The sequence below is a fragment of the Peromyscus leucopus genome, chromosome 15 (genome assembly GCF_004664715.2).
Source record: "Peromyscus leucopus breed LL Stock chromosome 15, UCI_PerLeu_2.1, whole genome shotgun sequence".
NCBI classification, from domain to species: domain Eukaryota; kingdom Metazoa; phylum Chordata; class Mammalia; order Rodentia; family Cricetidae; genus Peromyscus; species Peromyscus leucopus.
Window position 1 is genome coordinate 37,856,718 of NC_051076.1, and position 20,618 is coordinate 37,877,335.

Below are 20,618 nucleotides of genomic sequence, written 5' to 3' on the forward strand. Positions count from 1 at the left end.
GATGACCTCGAACTCACAGAGATCCACCTGGCTCTGCCTCCCAAGTGCTGGGATTAAAGGTGTGTGCCACCACCCGGCAGGTAAAGATTCTTGCCACCAAGCTGACACCTGAGGTTGATCCTTGGAACTCACGTGGTGGAAGGAGAAGCAACTCCCACAAGTTGTCCTCTGACTTCTCCTTACAGGCTATGGCATGTGCACACGTGTACACAGACACACAAACACACACTCACTAAATAAAGCCAGCCTGGGCAACTTAGACTACATCTGATAAAAGGTAGCTGACAAGCTGGGCATAGTGGTACATGTCTTTAACCCCAGCACTTGGGAGGCAGAAGCAGGTGGGTATACTGTGAGTATAAGGCCAGACTGACTCGTCTGCATCATGAGTTCCAAGACAGCCAGAGCGCCATAGTGAAACCCTGTCTCAAAAAAAAAAAGTAGCTGGAGGGTGTGGTAGTGCATACCTACTTAGGAAGCTGAGGCAGGAAGGCTGAGAGTTCAAGGCCAATGTGGACCATATAGTGAGGCCCTGTCAGAGGAAAGGAGGAGGGAGGATTCTTGGTGGTCTACGTTACATGGAGCCAGTGTGGCAGTGGGATTTACCATATCTTGTAATAGCATCATTGAGACAGCTCCCATATTGCAGCAAGTAAGCTGAGAGTATCATTTTTACTGAAGAGTTCTGTAAGTTCATTTATTCTTAGAACTGACTCCCCTCCCCTGTGTTTTGCAGTCGGCTGCGTCTGTGAAGAAGCTTTTATGTGAAGCCCCTGTGGAATCTGTGCTGAAAGTATCGGGGACGGTTATCTCCCGGCCTCCAGGACAAGAGAATCCAGTTAGTAGTTTAGGAAATAGAAAGTTTGTCTTTGTGCAGTCTCAGTGTCTGTGTATACATAGCGCCCCCTTGTGGACACTTTGCGCTAAAGTTCCTAAGTTCCACAAGTGAACTGACAGGTGTCAGCACACCCATGTAAGTGTGCACAAAGAGACATGTCGACCATGACAAACGCATAATGATTTTTTCTGATCTTAGGAGCCACAGATATAAATAAGAATAATCTACACTGTAGCTTGACACATATGCATGTGTTTTACAAATATGTATTGTGTGTATTGCATAGATGTCCTAAAAAATGATTTTCTAAAATAGATATTTTTTTTCCCTAAGAAAATGCCAACAGGTGAGATTGAAATCAAAGTTAAAACAGCTGAGCTCCTGAATGCCTGCAAGAAGCTACCCTTTGAGATTAAAGACTTTGTGAAGGTGAGGGCCTCTCATTAATAAAATTAAGTATGTAGAAAGTGATCAAAAATATCAGAATTTGTGAAGAAGAAGTTTGCCTTCTATAAATGAGTATTTTATTACCAATTATCCTAGTGAATTATTCTACAAACTGACAGCTTGTTATGTTACTGGAGTTCATACAGGTTGAAATGTATTCTGTCTTTAAGACTTGAAGTATTCTATTGTTCAAGTTTTTCCATTGCTATTGTTTAAAGTGTTGAAAGAAAATTGTATCTAGCTTGGAAATGGCAAAGTTGCATAGGGGAATCCTTTTCCTATTAATTTAAAACTTCTAATAGTAATAAAATGTATACTTAGAACAATTCTTGACTTACCAACCATAGAATTAAGGATTTAGGATGATCTTAGCTAAAATTTTCAAATCTTGATAGAGGTAGCCAGCACTGAGTAAGTATACCCAGATTTAAAAATATAAAAGGAAAAAAATGTATACCCAGATGATTTTAAACTTGGTCATAATTATAGGCTTGTATATACTTTTGTGGTTGTTCATTTGGTTGGTTGGTTTCGGTTTTTTTTGAGGCAGGGTCTTGCTATGTAGCCTTGACTGTCCTGGAACTCACTCTGTAAACCAAGTTGGCCTCAAACGCACAGAGATCCACCTGCCTCTGCTTCCGAGGGATGGGATTAAAGGTGCGCCACTACATCCAGTTTATATACCTAATTTTTAAGCCAGTCTATTAAGGTGTTTGTGTGTATGCATGTGCACATATATGTGTGTGTGTCGAAGCCAGAGGAAAACCTTGAGTGTGATTTCTCAGGCACTGTCCATCTTTAGACAGGGTCTCTCACTGGCCTAGAACTCACCAAGTAGAATAGGCTGGGTGGCTCGCAAGCCCCAGAGATCTGCCTGTCTGCACCTGCCTTGTGCTGTAATCACAAGTGTGCACTACCACACCCAGCTCCTTGGGTCCTGAGTACTGAACTTAGGTGCTTGTGCTCACAGGACAAGCTGTTTATCAACACTGATGGTTGGTTTGAAGTCAGCTTGGCACCACCTAGAATCACATGAGAAAAGAGTCTCTGAGCAGTTAGTTGTCTAGATTAGGTTGGCCTGTGAGCATGCCTTCAGGGAATCTCCTTAATTGGATCAATTGGTGTGGGCAAATGAGCCCTGTAATGTAGGTGGCATCATTCCACGGCCTGGGTCCTGGCTGAATGAAAAAGAGCAAGCTGAGCACTGGCATGTATGCATCGAGGCCTTGCTCTCTGCTCTTGGCTGTGGTGTCATGTGACCAGCTGCGTTAGTCCCTGCTGCCTGGACTTTCCTGCAGTGATGGACTGTAACTAGAACTGCGAGCCAGAGTAAACCTTTCTCCCTTAAGTTGCTTTTGTGAAACTAAACATCAACTAAACACCACTAGGCTGATTTCCCTGGAAAGATGGCTCAGTAGTTAAGAAGATGTACTGTTCTTACAAAGGACAACGAGTTTGGTTCCCAGCAAATATATCAGGCGGCTCCCAATGTCCTGTAACTCCAGCTCCTGGGAATGCTTCTGACCTCAAGGGTACCTGCACTCATGTGTACAGACACACACACCTACACATACCCCCCACCAATAAATAAATATAAGTTTAAAAAATTAAAGCTAGCTACCTTTTTAATGTTCAAAATGTTTAACATAAAAATCTTTCATTTGTGTAGAAAACGGAGGCTCTTCGTTTGCAGTATCGGTACTTAGATCTGCGAAGCTTCCAAATGCAGTACAACCTGCGGCTGAGGTCCCAGATGGTCATGAAAATGCGGGAATATCTCTGTAATCTACACGGTAAGGGAAAGCCTGAAGTTCATTCTGTTTTATTGAATACTCTCTTCATTGTGGGGTCACCTGTTCCCAAAAGTCTAATTTGATCAGTGTGTAGACTGGTTGCTTACTGGGTCACAAACATATCCTTTAAAGGTAATAATGTCTACTAGAGTAATTAGTATTTTCTGTCATTACTGAGGACAGTCTTTGGTTTTTTCTATGTAGTAAGTTTCTCTCCTACACCCCCCACCTCTAATAGTTTAAGTTCTTCTAATTGCTTTTGTTTGAGACAAGGGCTCACTATTGCAGTCCAGCATATAAGACCTTACAATGTGGGCTGGAGAGATGGCTCAGCTGTTAAAGGCTAGGCTCACAACCAAAATAAGACCTTACAATGTAACCCAGGCTGGCCTTAAACTTGAAACAATCATCCTGCCTTAGCCTCACAGATTCTAGAATTACGGCTATGAGCAACTATATCCAGCTTTTATTATTTGTTTGTTTGTTTGGTTGGTTGTTTAAGTTCAGCCTGATCTTGAACCTACAAGCACCTGAGCCTCTGGAATTCTGGAGTTACAGGGTAGACCCCGATGCCCATGCTCATACACCATTTGTTGGGAAGTCTGAAATTTCCCCCGAGTTAAACTAGAGCACTCGTGAATACTATTTATTGTTTCATCATTGCTATACTAGCTGAATGTTTCAAACACCAGAGCCTTTCAGTAGACACGAATCCATCAGACATTTAGAATCATTTCCTATCATAAACATCAGCTTTATGAACAGAATTACAAATCTGGCTTTCTGGATTTGTAGAAACCAATTTAGGTATGTATGTCTTACTTCAGACATTTTCCTAATTAGAGGGGGCCTCTGATTTGTACTTCACTATTGACATCATACTTGGCAAATTCCTATATATTAACTGCTTTTTCTCTACTTTTAGGGTTTGTGGATATAGAAACCCCAACATTGTTTAAGAGGACCCCAGGGGTATGTATATTACTTATCGCCTTACTATTAATATCTCTTCGTTATAAAAGTGATTGCTTTGCTTTTATGATCACTTGGCCCATTTTTATTTACTTTTATTACTACTCAGGGTCTTCACATTAACTAGACTATTTTAAGAATCAAGAAAACTGTGTGTTGCATTTCAGATCAGAATGCCTTTATTCAGCATGAGTTTTCAATCCCTTGAATTGTATAGATGCAAATCATTAATGAATGTTTCATTAAAACCTTGTTTATTAAGAATTGTGTGAACTGGGATGGAGGGATGGCTCAGTGGTTAAACACACAAAGTAAAACTCCAGCTTCAGGGGATCAGACACCCTTTTCTGACTTGTAAACACTGCATTCATGCACACATATCCACATACAGACAGGTACATATACATATAATTAAAATAAAATCCTGGGCTGGAGACATGACTCAGCCATTAAAGGCTAAGACAACCAAAAAGATGAAAGTAAAATCTTAAAAACAAAAAAACTGTCAACTAAAAAACATAAGAATTTTAAAGAGACAAAGGAGCTGGCCCTGTCTGCTAAGAGCAACTGTCCCCTATCCTTTCCTTCTAAAAAACCTGCACCTGCTCCAAGTTCGCTTCTGCCCTACCTCCGAGCCGCCAAGCTGGCATTGCCTGCAGAGGTGCTCAGATGACCAGGGACATGGACAAAGAAGTACTTTGGCTCGTGGTGGCTCTACACACCCTGACCTCATCTGTGCCTAGCCACAGCTCTCAAGCCAGGACTTGTTCCAGGAATATTGTCACTGCAGCCAAGTTCACTGAGGCTACGACTCATGGTTGGTGGCTGGTCCAGGAGTAAGACTGGAACTATGGGAGCCTCATCATTGCTTATGACAGGCACCAACTCTAGAGTCACAACTCTTCTGCTGTGCCAGTCTGCCTTGTCCCTTAGAAGCCTGAGGGCCTTTTGCCTAAGGGAGATCTATCTCATTCTCTCCATCACTGAAGGATCTGTCTCCACTCCCCATCTTTCCCATGTAGTTCTTCCTCCCTATATATTTTTCCTGCACTTTTTTAGGAAGTGGGCAGAAAATGGTTGGCTAGGGGTTTGACACAAGGAAAACAAATGCTGTATTAATAAGAAAAAAAAGAACCAGGCGAGGTGATGCATGCCTGGAAGACCAGCACTTGGGAAGCTAAGGCAAGAGAATCACAATTTTGAGACCAGTTGTGTCTACATAGATCCTGTTAAAAAAGAACTGAGATATTTTTTTTAATAACTCTTTATTCAATCTATAGACTTAAAAATAAAAACAGTCTAGGGGCTGGAGAGATGGCTCAGCAGTTAAGAGCACCAGCTGCTCTTTCAGAGTTCCTGAGTTCAATTCCCAGCACCCACATGGGTGGCTCACAGCCATCTACAGTGGGATCTGATACCCTCTTCTGATGTACAGGCATGCATGCAGGTAGAATTCTCATATACGTAAACTAAATAAATTATTCTTTTTTTTTTTTTTTTTTTTTTTTTTTTCGAGACAGGGTTTCTCCGTGTAGCTTTGCGCCTTCTGAGCTCACTTGGTAGCCAGCTGGCCTCGAACTCACAGAGATCGCTGCTCTGCCTCCGAGTGCTGGATTAAAGGCGTGCCCACCAACGCCCGGCTAATAAATTATTCTTAAAAAAAAAAAAAGTTTATGGACTAGGTATATAGTTCAGTGGTACAATGTTCCTGCAGTGTGTTCATAGTCCTAAGCTAAAACACAAAACAAAACAAAAAAAGTCCCTACGTTTTCATTTAGAAAAAACTGAAGAATTACTTGCTGAGGCTGGAAAGATGTCTCAGCAGTTAAGAACACTGACTGTTCTTCCAGAGGACCCAGGCTTAATTACCAGCACCCACATGGCAACTCACAACTGTCTGTAACTCCAATTACAGGGTACCCAACACCCTCATACAGACATACGTGCAGGCAAAACACCAATACACATTTAAAAAAAGGTTTTTTTTTTAAATTTTAAAAAAAGAATTACTTGCTTAGGAAATAATGCACAAAATTTGTTCTGCTAATAATAAAACTGAGAATTTGTTTGCACACAAACACACACAATAACTACTATATACAACAGTATTTAAAGCTTATTTTAGGGGCTAGAGAGATGGCTAAGCGGTTAGAAGCACTTGCTGCTCTTCCTAAGGACCCTGTTCAGTTTCCAGCACCCAAGTCAAGTGGTTCTCAGCAGCCCGTATCTCCAGCTGCAGAGGTTCTGATGCCCTCTTCTAGACTGTGTGTGTACCCACATTCACATTTGCACACACACACTGTGCACAGAGAAAGGGGTGGGTAAAAAAACGTAATAAATTTTTTAAAAAAAAAAGTTTATTGTAGCTGGGCATGGCACATCTTAATTCCAGTACTCAAGAGCCAGGGCCAGGTGAGTTCCAGTCCAGCCAGAGCTACATAGTGAGATTCTGTCTCTAATTAAATAAATAAATGTTATTGTATGCAAATTTATTTTAGGGACTATAAGATAAACAAGACATTGTCTGTCATTGGGACTTTGCTCTTTAATTTCCTTGGTGTGTTTAAGTTTTTATTTGCAATAGTCACTTATACTTTGAGTTTGTTTTGTTGTTGTTGATTTTGTTTCAGGGTTTTTCTTTTGCTTTGTTTTGTTCTATTGAGACAGAGTCTTGCTTGTGGATCAGGTTACCTCAGCCTCCTGAGTGTTGGAATTGCAGGCATTTGCCATACTTGGCTTAGGTTTTTTGTTTGTTTGTTTTTCAATAATGTCTCTCTTCTCTCTCTCTCTCTTCCACCTCTCTCTCTCTAAAAGGGTGCCAAAGAGTTTTTAGTACCATCCAGGGAACCTGGAAAGTTTTACTCTCTCCCTCAAAGTCCTCAGCAATTTAAGCAGCTTCTGATGGTTGGTGGTGTGGACAGGTAAACTGGCTTTTTGGGGTTTTTTTTTTTTTTTTTGTTTTTTTTTTTTTTTTTTTTTTTTTTTTGGTAATGCTATTTCTCATCCAAAAGGGAAGAAGAAAAACCAAGAGCGGGGAGGGGACAAAACTTGTCTACTTGGGGAGTGGTGAGATGGCTCAGTGGCAAAAAGCTCTTGGCACAGGCTGGTAACATGAGTTCAGTCCCCACACACAGGTGGAAGGAGAGCACTAACTCCACAGTTGTCCTCTGACCTACACCTGTATGCCCTCACACCTGTACACCCCATCCATTATTCACATAATAGTAAAAAAATTTTAAAGTAGTCTGACATGAAGAGGTTAAAATTTGTACATGAATTTTGAGATTGCTTGCTCCCTGAAAATTATAGTAGCCATCATTTATTTAAAGTTTGTCAGGTGGCATTAGGTAGTTCTGGCAGGGGATTAAAATAAAGTTCTGAGCTGGGCCGGTGGTGGCGCATGCCTTTGGTCCCAACACTTGGGAAGCAGAAGCAGATCTCTGCATTCAAGGCCAGCCTAGTCTACAGAATGAGTTCCAGGATAGCCAGAGCTGTTTGGGGAACTATAGTAAACATTGTGATCAGGCTGGAGAAATGTCTTGGGGCTTAAGAGCATGTACTAGTTTTGCAAGGGACTGAGTTCAATTCCCAGCACCCAGGTCAGGCACTTTACAACTGGCTGTAATGCCAGTTCCAGGGTGATCCAACACCTCTGGCCTCTGGACTTCTGCAGGCATGTATTTACCCACACATGGATGTGCACACAAACACATAATTTAATTTTTAAAATTTTTTTTTTGATTTATTTATTATGTATACAGTGTTCTGCCTGCTTATATCCCTGCAGGCCAGAAGAGGCACCAGATCTCATTACAGATGGTTGTGAGCCACCATGTGGTTGCTGGGAATTGAACTCAGGACCCTTGGAAGAGCAGTCGGTGCTCTTAACCTCTGAGCCATTTCTCCAGCCCCTAAAATTAATTTTAAAGAGAAAGGGAAAAAGCACTATATGTTAGACCTGCAGAGACAGAGAGCTTCATTTCTGAAGGTGAAGGCAAGAGTTGGAATGGCATGGGACAGGAAGGCTCAGTGCATTGATTGATAAAGCAGTATTTCAGCTTGTGGAAGCAAAAGTACATATGTAAAGAAACATGGACTGGTTTGCATGCCTATCTAATATATAAGTACCCAAAGGTGGTATATTTTGAAATCCATCTATAAAATACTGGCCTCTCATAGGTCAGCTGTGTATCTGATTAGATTTGAGCATAATAAAATAAAGCTTTTGAGGCTGGGGTACAGCTTCATAGTAGAATGTTTGCCTAGCATGCACAAGGGCCTGAGTTTAAGCATACACATATAAAATGAAAAACTAAAGTTTCTTTTAATGATCAGTATTAATCTGTTTCATAGCCAGTAGTGCGAAAACTATGAGGGAAATTATTTGGGTCATTTAAAATCAAGGCTAGGTTAACTCTAGTTTTCTTTTCATATTTATTTATTTATTTATTTATTTATTATGAATACAATGCTTATGAATACATGTATGCCTGCACACCAGAAGAGGGCACCAAATCTCATTATAGATGGTTGTGAGCCACCATGTGGTTGCTGGGAATTGAACTCAGGACCTCTGGAAGAGGAGCCATTGCTCCTAACCTCTGAGCCATCTCTCCAGCCCCTAACTCTAGTTTTCAAATACAGGTATTTTCAGGTTGCCCGGTGTTATCGAGATGAAGGTTCAAGACCAGATAGACAGCCGGAGTTTACTCAGGTACTCAGTTATATATACTTGCTCTTACAAATTCATGCTTGCTACAACTAAGGATTTTCAATACTGGGACAGTAATTTTATGAGTTGTTAAAAATTAATGTAAAAGGTAATGAGTCTCCTTTTCATACACACTTCATTTTGTTGATCCCCTGCCCTCATTCCTCTCCAGTCCCCTACCTCTGTACCATCCTCCTCCTTTTACACCACATGCATCTACTTGGCTTTTTATTCCTCTCCCTTAAGATTTCTGTCCCCTCTTATAGTTTCCATGACCTATATATGCACATATTGTAAAAATTCAAATCTAGAATCTACCATATGAGAGACAGCATGGGGTACTTGTCTTTCTGCACCTGGGATACTTCACTGAACATAATTTCCAATTCCATTTTCCTGCACATGTCATGATTTTCTCTTTATGGCTCAATAAAATTTCATTGTGTGTATATATACACATTTTCTTCATCTATTCATCCATTAATGGATATCTTGGCTGTTTCTGTTCCTTAGCTATTGTGAATGGTACAGCAATAAACATAGATGTGCAAGTATCTGTGCTAAGACGTAGAGCTTTTGAGTATATAACCAAGAGTGGGAAGACCTAATCCTATAGTAGTTGTTTTTAGTTTTTTGAAAACCTACATACTGATTTCCATAATGGCTGCACCAGTTTACATCTCACCAGCAGTGAATAAGGGTTCCTTGTTTCCCCAGTCTCTGCCCAGCATTTATTGTCATTTGTGTTCTTTTTTATAGATTTTTTTAAGACTATTTTTCTTTTTAGGCGTAGAGCAGTTGAGACAAGGTCTAGCTAGGTCTCTCTATGTAACCTTGGCTGGCCTTGAAATCCCTAAATAGATTCATAGAGATCTGCCTGCCTCTTGTCTCATGAGTACTGACATTAAAGGGTGCCCCACCATGCCCAGCAAGATTCTATTTTACGTGTGTGAATATTTTGCCTGCATGTGCATGCCTGGTGCTCATGGGAGACCCCAGAACTGGAGTTACAGATAGCTGTCTGCCATGCAGTTGCTGGAGACTGAACTCAGGTCCTCTGCAAGAGCAGAAACTGCTTTTGACCCCTGGACCACCTCTCCATCCCCATCCTTCATTTTCTTGGCATTCTGCCTGGGGAGAGATGGAATCTCAAAGTAGTGTTAATCTATTCCATTCATCCTTTTCATAAGGAGTGTGGGCATCAACTAAGGCATGCCAGATATTCCTAGTGTTTAAACATGTATAATATGATAAAGTCCCTAAAAGAAATCTTAACCATCAAAAATTAGTACTCTATGGACCAATGAGACGGCTTAGCAGGTAAGGGCACTTGCTGCCCAAGCCTGACATCCTGAGTGTGCCCCAGAACCTGTATAAAAGTAGAAGGAGAGAACTGACTCCAGAGTTGTCTTTTGACCTCCGTATGTGTGCTATGGCACACTTGTGCCTACACCCACAACATACACTCACAAACAGAATAATAAATAAAAACTAAAGTTAAAGCCAGACACGGTGGTGCACACCTTTAATTCCCAGACTGACTGGTCTTCCAGAGGGCTTGGGTTCAATTCCCAGCACCCACATGGCAGCTCACAGCTGTTTGTAACTTCAGTCCCAGGGAATCAGACACCCTCTTCTGGCCTTCATGAGCACCAAGTATATAGGTGTATATATAGGCAAAACACTCATACATAAAAATATTTAAAAGGGGGAGGGCAATGCTACCTTTAAAGAAAATAATTGTATATGCTGATATTTATCTAACTCTTATTTGGCTTTGTTAAGATAGCATTAATCAGTGTGATTAAATGCAAAAATCACAAGTTTGGAAACATAAAGACCAGGATCAGACGTAGCCTGACTACTTACTGATTATAGTATGCAAGCAATTTGCTTAGCTTCTCTGAGCCTTCAACCATTAGCTAGCCGTGAGAAGTAAACAAGTTGGTGTATGTTAGGCAATAGCAGTCATCGACGTAAAAGTGATATATAATAATATTTATACCCTTAACCATGTATTGTTTCTGGGAAGAGTTATTTATCTGGTAATTTAAAGCCAAGAAATATATATTGTGACTATTCATGTGAGTTTCCATGTTATTTTGGTTTCAGATTGACATAGAAATGTCTTTTGTAGACCAGACTGGCATTCAGCGTTTAATTGAGGGTTTGCTGCAGTATTCCTGGCCTGATGATAAAGAGCCTGTGACGATTCCTTTTCCTTCCATGACTTTCGCTGAGGCACTGGCCACTTATGGAACTGATAAGCCAGATATTCGATTTGGGATGAAGGTACTTTCTTCATGTTTCCAGAACCATCCCCAAGTAGTTCAGGCCTCTTTTCAAGCACTTTGAAGAAATTTGTGTGTTACATTGTTGATAATATTTTTAATGTTCCTTTACAGTGTTACCTCTGTTATTACCAAACTACAGCAAAAAGAATAATAGCATGTTAGTGTTGCACTGCTTATTCTTTCAAGTTTCCATTCCAAAAACAAGGGGGGGGGGTGTCTGTGTGTCTGTGTGTCTGTGTGTGTGTATGGTTTCTAAGATGAGGGTCCCTGAAGCTTGCTATGTAAGCTACTAGCTTCAGACTTGAGATCCTTGTGCCTCAGTCTCCCAGGGATGGGGTTACAAGTGTGTTTCATCACATTCAGTAAGAGCAAGATTAAGGTATCCGGTGCTGGTGGTAGTGGTGTAGCACGCCTTTAATCTCAGCACTCAGGAGGCACAGGCAGGCAGATCACTGAGTTCAAGGCCAGCCTGGTCTACCGAGTGAGTTCCAGGACAGCCAGAGCTATACAGAGAAACCCTAGGGGTGGGGATGAGCAAAGAAAACCCCAAAACAACAAAAGAGTAAGACACTTGCTCATATCAAGCCTGACAACCTGAATTTGCTCCCCAAAACTCACATGGTGGAGAAAGAGAACTGACTCCTCCTGAAAGCTACCCTCTGACATAGACAGACAGACAGACAGACAGACAGACACACACACACACACACACACACACACAAATACATGGAACAAATTCAGATTATCAGTATCTGTAAGAGTAAGAGTAGAATTTTTTCTTTTTTTCTTTTTTTGAAACAGGGTTTCTCTGTGTAGCTTTAGAGCCTTTCCTGGAACTCACTCACTCTGTAGCCTAGGCTGGCCTCGAACTCACAGAGATCCACTTGACTCTGCCTCCCGAGCACTGTGATTAAAGATGTACACTGCCACCCACTGCCTGGCTAAGAGTAGAATTTTTATGTGGCAGTTTTATTAAAAATCTCCCATTACTTGTCCTTAGAGAGTAATATCCCTTGGTCTTAAGAACAAATATCTACACAAAGTCATAAGTACATTCTTCTTGTTTTGTTTTTTGTTTTTCAAGACAGGGTTTGTTTCTCTGTGTACTCATTCTGTAGACCAGGCTAGCCTCGAACTCAGCAATCCACCTGCCTCTGCCTCCTGAGTGCTGGGATTAAATGCATGCACGATGATTATTATCATTACCATAAGTAAATTCTTATATACAACCATTCTGTGTTTATTTGAATACAGAATACTAGCTGAGCCTGTTCAGGGTCAGTCCTGGTCTATCACAGCACTGTCTTCTTAGGCAGATGCTGAACCTGCAGTAACCCTATAGCAATACATTCTTTTTTTTTTTTTTTTTTTTTTTTTGGTTTTTCGAGACAGGGTTTCTCTGTGTAGCTTTGTGCCTTTCCTGGAGCTCACTTGGTAGCCCAGGCTGGCCTCGAACTCACAGAAATCCGCCTGGCTCTGCCTCCCGAGTGCTGGGATTAAAGGCGTGTGCCACCAACGCCCGGCTAGCAATACATTCTTTAAATGCTAAGTTGCTTACTAAGTAGTAGTTCTTTTTTTCTTCTTAAGCAAGTGCTCAGGATCCCTTTGTCTCTGCCTCTCAAAGCTGGGTTACAAGCACAGCATGACCATGCCCAGCTTTTACATGGGTGCTGGGGATTTGAACTCAGGTCATCATGCTTGCACTGAACCATCTCCCCAGCTCTAGTTTCTTTAAAACCCTACTTCTGGACTGGCAATGCGGCTGAGGAGATAAAAGATGATTGCTGGCAACCCTGATGGCCTGACTTTAATCCCAAGGTTCCACATGATAGAATGAGAGAACTAACTCCCTCAAGTTGTCCTCTGGCCTCCATGTGCCCCGCCCCTACACATACACACTTCCCCCTCTACTTCTGTGATGACTTGACTTCAATCCCTGGAACCATGTCAAAATGGAAGGAGAGAACTAAAATTGTCCTATGACCTTCACACAGGCACTGTTTCACAGACATATACACACATATATATCCCTCCCATAATAATAAATATTTGAAATTATAAGACATCTTACCTGTGGAATAGAGAAATGGCTCAGTAGTTAAGTACTTGCCACACAAGTGTAAGGACCCAAGTTCAGATCCCCAGAACCCATGTAAATGCTAGATAGTCATGGGACCTGCCTGTAATTCCAGCACCTAAGAGTGGAGACAGCGCAAACAGGCTATCAAAATTAGCCCTTTCAGGAGCTCTGGGTTTGATTAAGAGACCCTGTCTCAAAAGATAAAGTGGAAGAGCAATGGAGGACAATTTCTGACATCAGCCTCCAGCCTCTACATGTACACGCACGTTATGTGCTTGTACACCCATTCATGTGCCTGCATATCTGCAATGATGCAACTGTACATATGTGCATACACATACACACACACCAAATACACATGAAAAATATAAAGAAGCAAAAAATAACCCCTATTTGTCAAATATTTTGAGGTGAAAATGACTGTGTTTAATCCTTTTTGTTATCCATTTTATAGATTGTGGATATCAGTGATGTGTTCAGAAACACAGAAATCAGATTTCTTCGAGATGCACTGGCTAAGCCCCAAGGAACTGTCAAAGCCATATGTGTTCATGAAGGAGCAGTAAGTGAAGCACAATTCTGTGTTTTCTCTAGATTGTATATTTTGGAAGAAAATATATTCAATTCTGGTACATGAACACTTGATCAAGAATAATATAACAACATATTTTCAGTCAGGCATGTTGTTACACACCTTTGATCCCAACACTTGGGAGGCAGAGGTAGGAGAATCTATGTGAGTTCAAGGCCATCCTAGGCTACATAGTGAGACCTTATCTCAAAAAAGAAAAAGTAAGCCAGGCGGTGGTGGTGCACGCCTTTAATCCCAGCACTTGGAGGCAGGTGGATCTCTGTGAGTTCGAAGCCAGCCTGGTCTATAAAGTGAGTTCCAGGACAGGCTCCAAAGGTAACAGAGAAACCCTGTCTTGGGGGAAAAAAAAAAAAAGAAAGAAAGAAAGAAAGAAAAAGTAGATGGTGCATGCCTTTACTCCCAGCACTTGGGAGGCAGAAGCAGGCGGATCTCCAGGTTTGAGGCCAGCCTGGTCTACATAATGAGTTCCAGAACAGCTAGGGCTACATAGAGAAACCCTGTCTATAACTCCCACCACCCCCCACCCCACCCCCCCACCCCCCACCCCCGCAAAAAAAAAGTGTTGTTATAGAAAGTCTAATTAGTGTCCCTAAAATTATTATATAAATAATGATAGCTGGGCAGTGGTGGCGCATACCTTTAATCCCAGCACTCGGGAGGCAGAGGTAGGCAGATCTCTGAGTTTGAGTCCAGCCTGGTCTACAAAGTGAGTTCCAGGAAAGGCTCCAAAGCTACACAGAGAAACCCTGTCCTGAAAAACCAAAATAAATAAATAAATAAATATTGAGTTTTTAATGTATTTATATTTACTTTTATTAGACAGGATCTCATGTCGCCTAGACTGACTTTGAACTTATAGTCTGCCTTAACTCCCAAGTGCTGAAATTTTAAGTATGTGAGACCAACCTACTGTTAAAATGACTATTTTGAAAGAGATGTCACAAATTTAAAAATACTGAGAAATTTGCTTTTTTCTCTCACTGTTATAATTCTAAAAATGTATTATTCTTGGTGAGTAAACATACTTGTTAACTTAAAGTTTATAATTAAAAAAAAAGACTATAGCAAAGAAAGACTACATCCATTTGGACACATAAGCAGCTGAATATATTTGTAATGGTGGTTAAAAACTCAATCTTGGGGCTGGAGACATGGCTCAGCAGTTAAGAACGCTGACTGTTCTTCCTGAGAATCCAGGTTCAATTCCCAGCACCCACATGGCAGCTCACAATTGTAACTACAGTTCCAGGGACCCAACACCCTTACACATACAAAATACCAGTGCACATAAAAATTAATAAAAATTTATGAAAAACCTCAGTCGTGCTGGATGTGGTGGCATATGCCTTTAATCAGGAGTTAAGAGCAGGCTGTAAGTTTGAGGCTACCCTAGTCTACATAATCAGTTTCAGGCAAGCCTCAGTTACAGAATGAGACTCTATCTCAAAAAAAAAAAAAAAAAGAGAAGAAATTTAGATCTATTTAAAGGAACCAGAAATCATCAAACTCTGGATCCTCTCGATCTGAAAGGTGTAGCACTCCCCTTTGTACTTGTCCTGCACATTGCATGACAGTCGACTGGTGACAGCCACAGCAGTCTACAGTGAGACCTGTGTAATTGGGAAATAATGATCCTGCGAACGATGCAGCAAGCCTTAAAACGTGTGTCATTTTGAAGAAGAAATAGTTTTTGTTACATCCCACTCTTGTGATGGGAAAACACAAACCAATGTGCTCATATCTTACTTGACATTGTGAACCTGTTCATAAAGCTGACTGTCATATTGATGAGTTTACTTTGATTTTCTCTCATCAGAAGTACTTAAGAAAGCAAGACATTGAATTCATCAAAGAGTTTGCAGCCCACCATTTCAGTCAGGTAAGGGACAGCATTTTGTGGGAATCTGCGTTCTACTAACAATTGCAGGGCTCTAGTTTTGGTTTGGTTTTGTTTTTTAGATTATTTTTGTTGTGTGTGTGAGTGTTTTGCCTGCATGTATGTATGTGCACCAAGTGCATGCCTGCTACCCGTGGACCCAGAGAGGCCTCTGAATCCCTTAGAACTGGAGTTACAAATGGTTGTGAGCCACCATGTGGGTGCTGGGAACTGAACCCAGATCCTCTGAAAGAGCAATTGGTGCCCTTAACTGCTGAGCTCTTAGGTTTGAGAATCATTATTTCAGATCATATTTTTGCTGTGCATCTATTTTTACTGAAAGACTTGAATTTAGATAGACAATTGAATTTTTTTTTTTTTACTTTATTTGTATTTTATGTACATTGGTGTTTTGCCTGCATGTATGTCTGTGTGAGGGTGTCAGATTCCCCCAGAACAGGAGTTACAGACAATTGTGAGCTGCCATGTGGGTGCTGGGAATTGAACCTGGGTCTTCTGGAAGAACAGCCAGTGCTCTTAACTACTGAGCCATCTCTCCAGCCAACAATTGGAATTACTGTTGTACTGAAAATTAAACCATATTCTTTTAACATACACAAAAGTATTTTAATCCAATTTTAAAAATTAAATAAATTTAACTATTGGGACTGCCAGGCAAAACACCAATGTACATAAAATACAAATAAATAAACTATTTTTAAAATAATTAAATAAATGAATTTCCTAGGTGGTTGAGGTTTGACATTAGCATGACAAGGGTGAAGAAGCCTACTGGTTCTTCTCCCTGTGTCCTTTTTAAAAATTATGAGTACACCTTTGTAGCAGGAATCTTAACAGTTCTTATTAATAAAATCAAACCTGAGGCCAGGTATTGGAGTGCATACGTTTACAATTATTAAATTCTTAAAAATGTGTCTACTTGTTATTGTATGTATGTGTGTGTGCATGATGAGGGTGGGGATACATGCAGAGGTCACACACTTGAGTTATCTCACTGGCCCTCCCTCTGTCATTCTTATTCCATTCACTTGTAATCTGCCAAAAGTGAAAGAAAAAAAAAATCACAGAAACTTCGAGGGCCTCTCCCAAGTAGGCAAGTGCTCTACCACTAAGATCGATCATATCATCTGCCGTCCTGTTATTTTTCCTTTTTTTAGACAGGGTCTCACTAAGTTGTCTAGGCTGGCCTTGACTTACTCTGTAGCTCAGGCATGCCTCCTGTTGCAGTCTCCTGAGTAGCTGGGCTTACAGGCCTGCACCCCAAGCCTAACTTTAAAATTTTTTATTTTGTATTGCTTTGAAGGGGTTCATGATGGAAAAGAGATGGTATCATGTAAGTTGCCTTCTGCTTGGAACAAGAAATCTTTGTTCTGTGAGAAAACAAATCTGTCTCACTTTTTTAAAAAAATCAGTAAGCCTTTTCTTTATCAAGGAAGTCCTACCTATATTCCTGAATGCCAAGAGGAACTGGAGTTCACCATTTGCTAAATTCATAATGGAGGAGGAAAAGTTGGAATTAACCAGATTGATGGAGATCCAAGAGGAAGACATGGTGCTCCTGACTGCTGGGGAACACGAGAAAGCAGTAAGTAAAATTGTCTCAGCACATGGGTGTGTGCAAAAGGCTGCCTCTTCCCCATGTTTATTTACATATTTAAAATGACTGTTTGTCTCATAAAGCAGGGCTGCTCTGCATAAGTTGTTAGTGAATGTCTTTCAGTACTTTATAAGACACTGTATAGTAACTAGAGCCATTCTGTGCATGGTAGTATGGAAAGCAGGAGACCTCAAGTTTGAGATCAGCCTACACTACATAGTAAAACTAAAAGCAAACCAAAATTGGAGTCTTGGGGTAGCGAGGTGGTCGCATGGGTAAAGGCACTTGCTGCCAAGTCTAATAGCCTGAGTTCAGTCACTGGGAAGCACATGGTAAGAGAGAACTGACTTCCAAAAGTCATCTCCTCTCTGTCTGTCCCCAGCTCTCCCATTCTCTTTCTCACACACAATGAAATTTAAAACTGGAGTCTTTCCATTGGTTATCAGCTTCATTGGCATTATACACATCAGATCTGGCTCTTACTAGGAAATCAATACAACTATGAAAAAATATTTTGAAGGTTTGCAAAAGAAATTGGTAATTACAAATTTTGTACACAGTGATTCCTAAAACTATGGACGGACAATTCAGTCCACTGTAGGGGGAGGGCTGCTGGGCTGATATCCCTCAACTGCTATATATAGTCAAGGCAGGACTGTGTTTCAGTCACAGATGGTAAGGGCAGCCATGTACTAACAAAATCACTTTTTGTCAGAGAATAGATAGGAGAGTGGATGTAGTTGGAAAGGTCCTTGTAAAATATACAAAACATGACAAAAGAAACATGAATATTAAAACTTGTAGAACTGGGCATGCTAGCTCACACCTGTAATTCCAGCATTCAGGAGGCCTTGGCAGGAGAAAAAGCCACCTAGGCCACATATCTGAGACCAGGTATAGAGGTTAACAGTTTTCTTATTGTAACACAGCTAGAAAGTAATCAGATCTAAACCATTAACTACTTACCAAATTCACATTTTGTGTGTGTGTATGATGAGTGTGTGGTATGTATGTATATGCGTGTGCAAATGTGATTGCCTGTGTGAAGGCTAGAGGTTAATATTGAATATTCTTCCTCAGTCTCTCCCTTAGGTTCTGAGACAAAGTTTCTTACTGAACCTGGAGTTCTGATTAGCTAGACTAGCTGTTCAGAGTTGCAGGGATCCACTTGTCTCTGCTCCACAAGTGCTGCTGTCACAGACATCTGCCTTTTACATGTGTGCTGGGGATCCAGGCTCAGGTGCTATGTTTCCATGACAGGCATGTTACCGAGCAGCCTCCTAGCCCTCAGAATTCAGTGTTACATCAACATCTAACTCATGCTACCTCTAATCATAGCTAACATTTTCTGACTCTTAAGTGCATGTCAGACATTCATCAAATCCTCACCTTAGCCCTTCAGGAACTGAGAAAAAAAATGAATGAATGAAACTGGCCCCCATATTTCGTTGGGTTCTGTATCTTTTGTACCTTGTCTCACTTAACTTTACAAATCTTATTCTGTGCACTTGTGGTACCAGCTTCCCAGGATGTTGAACCATGATTGAGTTCAGTAGTTCCCCAACCTGGGCAACAAAGCAATACCTCAATAAATAATGGGATCACTTCATTGTTGGAGTAGGTATTTTATCCCCATTTACTTATGATGAGATGTGGAGAAATTAGTAAGCAGGCAAACAGGCTCAGAGCTTGGTCTGTGAGGCTCTGGTCCCTGTGTTCCTAGTCCCTGTGGCATGAGATGCTCACACAGTCAGCTCAGGCTGAGGGTCGTGTGTGCTTATCCATCTGGCATTCAGATCATCCTCATATCTTTGTCTCCTGAGAAAGAGCGTTTCATCTACTAATTGGCCAATCTTTTACTACAGCCTGACCTTGACCTTCAAAATTTAGCTTGTGCCCTCTGCTGCCCACTCTTGACAAGAAGCTAACTTGATGTTTGTGTCTTTCGTTTACAGTGCTCTTTGTTAGGAAAGTTACGACTGCAGTGTGCGGACCTTCTGGAAATGCGAGGAGTGATACTCCGTGACCCAGCACTGTTCTCTTTCCTTTGGGTGGTGGACTTCCCACTCTTCCTCCCTAAGGAGGACAGTCCCACAGAGCTGGAGTCGGCCCACCACCCTTTCACTGCTCCTCAACCCAGTGACATTCACCTCCTCTATACTGAGCCCCAAAAGGTATTGATCTTTTATTTCATTCTTCCAAATGAAAGGAAATATCTAACTAGATACAAAGAACTTCAAGATTCACTTAGGAGAACCAAGGAAAAAACTGAACCTACTGTTAATAAATTGTGTTTAAGTACAATGTCTTGGTCCTATAAAATTAAAAGCCAGGGATTTTCTCTAACATGAAAATTCTGTGACTCTTGTAGGTTCGTGGCCAACACTATGACTTGGTTTTAAATGGCAATGAGATAGGAGGTGGTTCTATCCGAATTCATGATGCACAGCTACAGAGGTATATCCTGGCAACATTACTAAAGGTAACAAATGCCTTCTAACCTTGCCTTACTTTTGCCCATGTATTTGTTTTATAAAACATTTGTTTAAAAAGGAAAGTTTACTAGATACAAAATGTCAGCTTTTCTTTGTGTTTAATGTAGCGACTGAGAAGAGCAAATGATAATATTTGCTTATTAATGCTTATTCTCTTAGGGTTTCTATTGCTGTGAAGAGACACCATAACCACAGCAGGTCTTACAAAGGAAAACATTTAAATGGGGCTGACTTACTGTTTCAGAGGTTTAATCCATGGCAGGAAGCATGGTGGCATGCAGGTAGACATGGTGCTGGAGAAGGAGCTGAGAGTTCTACATCTGGATTGGCAGGCAGCAGAGACTGCTTACACTGGGTGTGTCTTGAGCATCTTAGACGCCAAAGCCCACCACCAATCACTTCCTGCACAAGGCCACATCTACTCCAACAAACCACAACTCCCAATAGTGCCAGCCCTATGAGCCTATGGGGCCATTTTCATTCAAACCACCGTACTTACTTTGTGCCAGGGCTACATGATAATACAGCCAAATGTGGTGGCTCGTGCATTTAATTCCAACACGTAGAAGGTTGAAATATGAGGGTTGTCTTAAGTTCCAGGCCATCCTGGACTACATAACAAGACCCTGACTCAAAAGCCAAACAAAACACAAAAGTAGCATATATACGTTGATATATTATTTAACCTTCACAATAATTTTTGTGAGTGGATACCCTCATTATGCTCATTTTAAAGATGAAAAACCGAGGGAGGTACTAGCCCAAGTCACAAAGCACAGAGGTGGCACCAAGCCTGAAATCTCAGCTTTCTAGAGGTAGATTTGCAAATATGAGTCAGGCTTCAGCTACAAAAACCATCTCAGGTAGTACAGGCACTGAAGGATGGCTCTTGAGACCAAGCT

The 20,618-nt window shown here is 41.1% G+C and overlaps 1 protein-coding gene across 2 annotated transcripts in view; it reads left to right on the forward strand.

Moving 5' to 3' along the window:
* Dars2 (aspartyl-tRNA synthetase 2, mitochondrial) overlaps positions 1 to 20,618 on the forward strand; it is a 29,790-nt gene that overhangs the window by 6,064 nt on the left and 3,108 nt on the right. For both annotated transcript variants that reach the window (XM_028864460.2, XM_028864461.2), the window contains 12 exons: positions 737 to 838; positions 1,172 to 1,267; positions 2,955 to 3,078; positions 4,004 to 4,050; positions 6,865 to 6,971; positions 8,695 to 8,764; positions 10,874 to 11,053; positions 13,590 to 13,697; positions 15,544 to 15,606; positions 17,057 to 17,209; positions 19,177 to 19,395; positions 19,593 to 19,703. In XM_028864460.2, the coding sequence (XP_028720293.1) occupies positions 737 to 838; positions 1,172 to 1,267; positions 2,955 to 3,078; positions 4,004 to 4,050; positions 6,865 to 6,971; positions 8,695 to 8,764; positions 10,874 to 11,053; positions 13,590 to 13,697; positions 15,544 to 15,606; positions 17,057 to 17,209; positions 19,177 to 19,395; positions 19,593 to 19,703 (1,380 nt within the window). The remainder of the gene's footprint in view (positions 1 to 736; positions 839 to 1,171; positions 1,268 to 2,954; positions 3,079 to 4,003; positions 4,051 to 6,864; positions 6,972 to 8,694; positions 8,765 to 10,873; positions 11,054 to 13,589; positions 13,698 to 15,543; positions 15,607 to 17,056; positions 17,210 to 19,176; positions 19,396 to 19,592; positions 19,704 to 20,618) is intronic.